General features: G+C 45.6%; 1 protein-coding gene across 1 annotated transcript; it reads right to left on the bottom strand.

Moving 5' to 3' along the window:
- Positions 1–877: 877 nt before the first annotated feature.
- LOC124658855 (2,3-bisphosphoglycerate-independent phosphoglycerate mutase) lies at positions 878–4953 on the bottom strand. Its single transcript, XM_047196857.1, has 9 exons — positions 4802–4953; positions 4252–4379; positions 3685–3835; positions 3369–3572; positions 2817–3241; positions 2009–2201; positions 1834–1929; positions 1371–1526; positions 878–1274 (listed from the first exon to the last, which is right to left on the bottom strand). The coding sequence occupies exons 1-9, from the start codon at positions 4817–4819 to the stop codon at positions 1110–1112; spliced, it is 1536 nt and encodes a 511-aa protein (XP_047052813.1). The 5' UTR covers positions 4820–4953; the 3' UTR covers positions 878–1109.
- Positions 4954–8722: the final 3769 nt, after the last annotated feature.

Genomic DNA, 8722 nt, shown 5'->3' with positions numbered 1-8722 from the left:
TGTCCACCGTGGAGGAGCAGTCTGAGCTTCTATCGATAGACTAAACTGTAAATATTCCCATTTCAACCTGTGTTCACATAATGAAATTTGGGAGGCTAGATATGATACCCAAAAAAATATAAGAAAACCAGAATAAGGAGAAAGAAAAGAAAGAAAAGAAGTAAACTAAGATTTTAGCACATAGATCGCTGATCTTCAAATAATACTGCCATGAGCCAAGACTTTACGTACATTCTATTCTCTCAAATCTCTTTTTACAGTCACCGTACATATCAACTTTGATCGTTTTCTACCTTTTCTAATCTTCTCTATACTCTTTAGAATTTTACTATTAGCCAGAGCTTTTGAATGCCTAAGCTGCATATGCCCAACCAGCTTAGCCAGTAATCGATCAATGCCACTCCTGGACTATCATGAATTAACTTTTTAATTTGGTCTTTTTTTGTATGTCACACATCTATCGTAACATGCACATCTACATAGTATATTTATTTATTTGATGGGTTATATCTTTTAGTGAGCATAATTAGCAATTTTAGACTTGCATTGAAACTGGGGTCGTAAACCAACCCAGGGAGAAAAACCTCGCTTGAGTTCGATTATAGACGACAGTTTACTTAATAATCAACATCCTAATCCTATACTGCGGAGACTAACTTATGACTGGGGTTAAACAGTAGATGCAAAATTTTGTTTTCCCTGTTATAAATCAGTTACCGAGTGGGAGGTATAACTTCCATTTGCTAAAAAAGATTCTCCCTCCGATTTATATTACTTACCACTAGTATGAATGTATCTAGAACTAATATAGATACATCTATGTTAGTGGCAACTCATATGGATCGGAGGAAGTACTGTATTTAACACATTTACATGCTGCTTATAAAGTTCGACGCATCACACATATAGCTGAGCAAAAATGGCTATCAGTCTGTTCCACCAGCCCACGTGGCAATACCAAGTTACAAATAGAGCTAATCCACTTTTCTCAGTGTTCATGAGTTTGAGCTGCCAAATCTCAAATTATTCAATGGGATCATCCTTTGATCCATCTCAAAACTATAGAAACAAAACTGGCTACCGCAATTCTGACTTCAGACAGTAATATTTCACTTGTTAGCAACCTCAATGAGAGTCGTCTCGTAATCATCAGGAGCCAGGAAGCCGTGGAGGTTCATCACGGTGGCGGCAACATTGGCGAGTCCAGGTGTGTTGATATCAGACCTGAACTTCACTCCTGGGTGGAGACCAGGGCCTCCGATCGCAACAGGGACCTGCAATGATACATACGAATTAAAACCTAAACGATACACGTGAACACTCAAGTTGATTGGTTTCAAAGGAAAGCACAGCATATGGCATGCACTTACTGGCTGAAGTGTGTGCGAAGTAAGAATCTGGATGCTGCCACTCTTGTCAAGAGCCGGCTGGCCAGATTTGTTTCTTTTCACCATATCCTCTGCGTTTCCGTGGTCAGCAGTGACAAGGTAAATACCACCAACTTGCTCGACCGCATCCAAGACAATCTGTTCCAAAGAAAAAACAGATGATCAAATAAAGCACCAAACATATAACGAAACTTGTGTAAGCAAGTGCAAAGCCAACAAAGACAGCACTTTAAGAGAACTTCCATTCAAACTACAGTAAATGTGCTATTTCCGATCAATGTAGGAGTTCAGCACTTCCTAATAATTTTCCAATCAAACTAGAGTAACATGTTCTATTTCTGCTCAACGTAACAGTTTAGCTTAATCTAGAGATAATGAAAACAAATCATTGATAAGAATCTGCAAGAAATTTCTGAATATGCTTGTTTCTCTTGTTTGTTCTCACCTTGACAGCTTCATCAGCAGCCTTGCAGGCAACGACTGTGGCTTCAATATCACCAGTGTGACCCACCATATCACCATTTGGCAGGTTAATACGTACCTACAAAAATAATTCTGATAAGTAACTTGATGGAGGCAAACAGACAAAGGCATATACTGTAATTTCCAGATTCCTTTACCTGGTCAAACTTTCCACTGAGGATAGCATCCCTGGTTTTTTCAGCAATTTCTAGTGCCTTCATCTTGGGTTGCTCATTGAAAGTGATACCACTGTCACTAGGAATTTCTACATATTCTTCCTTGGTTTCATCGAAGTATCCAGAACGGTTTCCATTCCAGAAAAATGTGACATGGCCAAACTTCACTGTCTCGCTGTTACGAAAAAAATCGATTAGTCCATAAAAAAAATATGCAGAAAGGTAATAAAATATGTGCTAAACACGGAACACAAACTGAAACAAGCAAACCCAAATAGCACTATGCAAGTGTTGATAAACGACATGTATTTTACTCAGACCATTAAAATGATAACACAAGTGTACAATGTTAAAACTTGTGAAAAGGACACCGAGAAACGGGTATGTGTAGATAATCTCAACAACCTCCTCTGTAGCTAAGTCTTTGCTACTAAGCTCCAGGCATGTCCAAATCAAATAGGTGCCCAAAAAGTAACAAAGAACCACAAAAATTCCCATCCCTGGTTTGGTGACCGGCATTGTTTTGATAAAAAATGAAGAACAAGACACCAAAAATACTAGTAGTAAAGCTTTTGTGCAGGGTATAAAACACATGACCTGTACTTCCACTTTTTACATACAGTATATTTGTTTCAACTGGAATATAGGAAAACTTAACACAAGATCACTTGAACTAATTGTTACTTCACCACCAACTAATAGCAAGCATCATAGAATTTGTAGTATACAGATGAATATGAAGAACCATGTGGTTTAAATAGGAAAAGAGAGTGGAAATTTAGGTACTTGCCTGCAAGCAAATGTGCGCACACCATTCTTTACCAAGTATTCACCAGATGTCCTCGCTATCAAGGGTGGGGAAACAAGGAATTTCCCTGGAAGCTTCAACTCACCATCATACTGAAGCATCCCAGCGTACTTAATTTTTGGTACACGAACGCGGTCAAATTTATCAAAATCAGCAAACTCAAGTGCTTTCGCAAGCATAACCATGCGATCAGCTCTGAAATTGAAAGTGACAACTGCATCACCATCTACTATAGGACCAACTGATTTGCCACTCTCATCGACTATCACAAACGGGGGCAAGTACTGATCATTGGCCTTGGGCTCTGCCCTTAGTGTTTTCACAGCTTCAAGTGCAGTCTTGAACTTGTATGGCGCTTCTCCAAGCACCTGGGCATCCCACCCACGCTTGACCACATCCCAGTCATTCTGCAACACATTAAAAAATATGACTTTAATTTCAACAGGGACAAGATGTATTTTCCAGTTCAAAGACTCCATTATTACCCACAACAGCTAAACAACAAAAGTTGATGACTGAATCAAATGAGTATACCTCATAGCGGTCCATGGTAACGTACATCCTTCCACCACCAGATGCAACCCGTGCATCAACACCCTTCTCACGAAGCTGAGCAAGATCATTCTCTATTGTCTCTACGAAACCAACACTGCTGCCATCCAAGACATCACGTCCATCGGTAAGAATGTGGAGGCGGATTCTTTTTGCTCCCCTCTCACTGGCACCTTTCACAAGTAACTGAAAAATAGAGTGAAACAAAGAACAAATTAGTATAAAAAAATCGTCACAATACAACAAGGCCTAGCATTCATAACTCAATTAGCAAGATAAATCAAAGATTGTAACGAACCTGCACTTGGTCTAGCCGGGAGTGCACACCTCCATCACTCAACAGACCAATAAGGTGCAGAGTACCTTCAGCAAAAGATTCTTTGATGTAGTTGAACCCCTCGTCTTCCCAAATCTTCCCAGATGCAAGAGCAGCGTCAACAAGCTTCGCGCTATAAAAATTAAGTATACTATTCATTAGCTTTGTTGAAAACAATCTGAAAGAGCTAACTGTTATATCATACAGAAAGTAAAAATGTGGAAAAGGAATCACACGAGTGAAACAATGTAATTTTTCTTGATAAAGTACATAGATTTTCTAGCCTGGTTATGCAAACTAGTTAAACAATTCTACAGAAATGTATGTATCTTGACGAAAGCAAGCACAAATCAACATCCACAAGACAATGGGGGCCTAGTTAGGATTTACTAAAAAATCGATGACGATGAAACTAAGACTACACAGATACTAGTCAAACAAGATTCTTGTTATAGTAAGGTGCCCCTTTTCACTGCTGGATCAAAACGTGCATCAAAGTAGTTAAATGAGAGCAGAGAATATATTTCCAAGACGAAAATGTCATCATACCCTTGAGCGAAAATGCGACCAGCGCCAAGAGCATTGTGGCCAACTTCACTGTTGCCCATGTCGTCATCACTAGGGAGACCAACAGCAGTTCCATGAGCCTTCACTAGCGTCCACCTCTCAGGAGCACCCTTTTGGTTTAAACAAAAAAAAAGGGTTAAGCTTAGTAATTTTGCATCTCAGAAGGAGGTACCAAATGTAGTACTGCATATGAGTTATCACCAGAACTACACCGTGACAAACAAGATGTTAACTGCAACATATGCAATTAGTAATGTTCAGACTAATTATTAAACATTGCAGTGAGACCCGAATGTGTTGAAAGAGTAAATGGGGCAACAGTCACATGTGTTGCACTAAGATTCATCGTCATACTTCGCAAACCAGCGCACTAATCTAGGGTGGAAATATGTGTTGCAGTCAAACTAAACAAGATGGGTTTTCGCATAACTGAAGCTTCACTCCCGGCCCAGCCTTTGCACAAATCAAGAATGCAATCCACCATAATCAGACACGAAAGGTACACAGACAGAGGTGCGGCAAAGGAACATACATTCTTGAGCGAGTCCATGACTGGCGTCTCGGCGCGGTGGATGCAGTTGTACTGGTCAGCGCTGGCCTCGCCCCACCCATCGAGCACGATGACGGCCACGGTCTTGCCCTTGGGGAGGGTCGGGTGGTCGGGGAGCGTAAAGGAGGTCGCCATCGCCTGCAAAAAAAATCACAGGACAGAAAATCAGGCCACATGCAGGCAAGCAGATCGAGGGAGCGGAACAGATCTGCAGCAGCATAGCACCATTGACCGAGCTAATCATTAGATCGGGGCGTGCAATACCAGGTAACGACGGTAAAATAGCTCGAATTACCGATACAAGGGATCAAACGACAGACACTGTAACAAATTCAGATTGAGCGAAATCAGATCTGCGGAGGATCTGATCTGGCGGGCGATCGATCGATCGACCCGAGACAGACGAAAAGCGAGAGCGGAGGCGCTGAGCATGGTACTCGGCGGCGGCTCAGGGTTGGGAGGAGGAGGCCGGGGAGCGGGGACAACGCATCAACGACTACGGATTGCAAGCGCGCGCGCGCGTGCGCCCACTCTGAGCACAATCGTCTAGCTATACCTTTTGCTTGCATCAAATTGCAACGGAGGATCGAGCATGCGAATGGGGACGAGATCGGAGATGCTTGTTCTTACCCTTGTTTTCTTGCGTTTCCTCCTTGTGGATTGCGGAACAAGAAGAACTTGTGCGGAGTGGTCGAGGATGAACAGGCCAAGGACGGGCGAGCGAGTATTAATAAGCGCAGGGCCACGGAGACGGGAATAAACGTTAGGTTCCTGGCCGAACCATTGGACGGTCGGATCGGCCGTCTGGGGCCACGGGTCGCGCCATCCGACGGCTACCAGTGTCGCAGCCTGATTTGGTAGGATGCGAGCGGTGTTTTATATTGCGGCCCACGGTAATGGACGGTCCAGATGGGGGCGGCTGTCGCGGAGACATGTGGCTGTCACGAGTCTTGGCTTTCGACGTCAGATCGCATGCGATCATTTCTTTTCTTGCAAGCTGGGCGTCAGGGGGCCATTTGTTTTGGATATTCTTCTCTCAGATGCCGTTTTCAAACGCGAATCCCAAGTCTGCCTTTTCTTCCTCGGTTTTCTATGTTCCTTCGAGATGGGGAATAATTGCCCGGTTTAGAAAAAGAAAACGTCAATTCTAAGCTTTTTTTTTTTAAAGGAGGCAAAAGCTATGGACTTAAGGTTTTTCAAAATGAATCTGAACTGGAATTTTCTATCATTTGTACACTAAACTATATGATCTCAGTGTATCCTAAGCCCTCGACTAGTTTTCCACTATAAAAAATGGACAATTTGCTACTCCCACCGACTAAGATGGCACGCATGCTAAATATGTCCTCTACTTTTGGACGTGCATCATCGACAACGATGAAAATAGCGCACGGTCATGCTCGTCTAGCTACTTCACTATTCCCCTCCGCCTCCTCCAAATCTCGGCCATGCTCACCAGCGCTGAACGAGGTGGTGCGCTTGGACACCATAAGGGAGCCAAGGGACCGGATGGCGAGCTTACACTCGTCTGCAACATGGGTGACGCATGCAGGGGCGGAGCTAGAAACAGCCCATGGCTGGGAGCTAAACCTGGCTTAGTGGAGCTAAGTACCTAAGATTTTCATAATATAGCCTTGAAATTTGATGAACGCGTGTTGGATGATCAGCTACTAGGCCAGTGCTACAGACCAACAACACTAGGCCTAGCTCCGCCCCTGGACGCATTGGGCGGTCCGGCTTGGTGGGGAACAAATAGATGTGGCACTGCTCTTTTTCTTTCTCATGTCCTGGGCTGATCGTGGCTGGGTGTTGGGGGGATGACCCCGGGTATGCCAAAGGCATGTCAAACCGGATGGTTTGAGCCATCAAAGTACCGGTTTAAAGGTTGTTCCGGATAACGAAGGTTGATTCAGAGAGTCATACCGGTATCCCAGGAAGGGGGATACCGGAACTGGCTAAGAACGTACCGGAATACCGGAACAGGCTACACTGTAGCACGTCGGCAAGACTGGTCAAAGATGCTCTCTAGAGCTAGAAGACAAAGATGAGCGAAGCACTTCAGGTTTAATCGAAGCCATGACGCCAAAGGCGAAGGATGACGTAAAAGGTGTCGGAGGATGTCACAGCTCCTGATTAAAGGCATACCGGCATCACCGGTAGCTAAAGTAGCTTTGTAAAGTAGTTTGTCTAGTCAAAGATCCCATTAGGGTTTCTAAGGGTTTCTTCCCCGGTAAGCCACCCTCTCCTCTATATAAGGAGAGGGGGCACAGCCCTTCGCGGGCACAACCTAATAGCGATCTTGTACACAGGAACCTGTAAGCTCTTATGACCAAGAAATAGAGAGATCTAGTGTTGTCTTTGTTCTTGAGTTCATCATCTTCTACCTTCGGCCAAGGCCAAGTTCTTCAGGAATCCATCCGGAAACCTCTCCATCTATACCAAAAACCATCCCCCGAATCCTCTAGCATCCATTCGGCCCCAAGATAAGCCATCCCATGGCATATGTCTGTTCACCACGACGACAGTTGGCGCCCACCGTGAGGCCAGCAGCGGCGCTTGCTGGAGTTCATATTCAGGCGGGCCTCCTCACCATCGGCGGCGAGCGTGTCATCACCGCGCTCGTCAACCGCATCCGCGACACGCGCTTCATCGACGACAACACGGGCTGCTTCTCCAACGGAGGTAAGTTCCCCAAGAACGGCCGCGTCATCGAGTTCGGGAGCATCCTCGTCTACTACGGCACCGTCCCCGAGCGCCAGTGCCTCTCGCCGTGTTGGTGGCTCCGGATCCGCCAAGGTCTGCGCTTCGCTGCGACCGCGCCGCCGGCAGCGTCGAGGTGCTGGTCGTTGGCACGGGCGACGCCGGCAAGGGAGCTGCGGCGGAAGGCGCTGGGGAAACGAGACCCGCGCGCACGGCCAAGCCGCCAACCGAGCGCAACCAGGAAGCTGCAGGTGCATCCGCAGCGCCACCGGAAACTCCTCTCCAAGCGGCCATGAGTGTGCTGGTTACGCCCATCGCGCAGAACATCGACCCGGCAGCGGCTCGGGGCGGAGCCGGAGGCGCAACGCCAAGCTGCTCGCGAACGGCGCCGACATCGTCCGGGCGCAGCGCGAGCTGAACCTAACCCTACGTGAGTATAACGCTGCCCATGGCTTTGCTTCTGTTAGCGCTCAGGCTGCGAGGATACCGGAAAAACCGGCTTAGAGCTCGCAACTTAGATCAGGATCTGCGTAAAGAGATTCTTGCCGGAAAAAGTACTTCTGCATCGTTGAGCATGGTAGAGAAACCTAAGTATAGCAGTCCGGATAAAACCATAAAAACTGCTAAGGCCGCGAGAGAGCCGTGTGAATCGCTTTCCGGAGATGCTTTGGCAAAACAAGCAAGAGCGTGTCGGAGAGTTGCTTGATACCCGATGTCTACGCACGCTTCTATTCCTCGTAGACGGTGTTGGGCCTCCAAGAGCGAGAGGTTTGTAGAACAGCTGAGCAAGTTTTCCCTTAAGTGGATCACCCAAGGTTTATCGAACTCAGGGAGGTAGAGGTTAAAGATATCCCTCTCAAGCAACCTCCGCAATCACGATACAAGAAGTCTCTTGTGTCCCCAACACACCTAATACACTTGTCGGATGTATAGGTGCACTAGTTCGACGAATAGATAGTGAAATACAAGTGGTATGAATGAATATGAGCAAGTAGTAACGGCGCCGTGAAAATAGCTTGTCAGGCGTGCAGTTGATGGTAGTAATATTGCAGGAAGTAAAGATGCAGTAAAACAGTAAATAAGCGATGATTGCAGTATTTGGAAACAAGGCTTAGGGATCATACTTTCACTAGTGGACACTCTCAACATTGATCACATAATAAAACCACTCTACACTCTCTTGTTGGATGACAAACACCATTA

The sequence above is a fragment of the Lolium rigidum genome, chromosome 6 (assembly GCF_022539505.1).
Source record: "Lolium rigidum isolate FL_2022 chromosome 6, APGP_CSIRO_Lrig_0.1, whole genome shotgun sequence".
Taxonomy (NCBI): Eukaryota; Viridiplantae; Streptophyta; class Magnoliopsida; order Poales; family Poaceae; genus Lolium; species Lolium rigidum.
This window is presented reverse-complemented; position numbering and strand designations above follow the sequence as displayed.

Bases quoted from the DNA above. Each gene is read 5' to 3' on its own strand.
- LOC124658855 (XM_047196857.1), bottom strand. The intron at 3,836-4,251 runs GTATGATGACAT...TAATTTTTATAG, and splicing joins GGTCGCATTTTCGCTCAAGG to CGCGAAGCTTGTTGACGCTG. The intron at 1,930-2,008 runs GTAAAGGAATCT...TTATTTTTGTAG, and splicing joins TCAGTGGAAAGTTTGACCAG to GTACGTATTAACCTGCCAAA.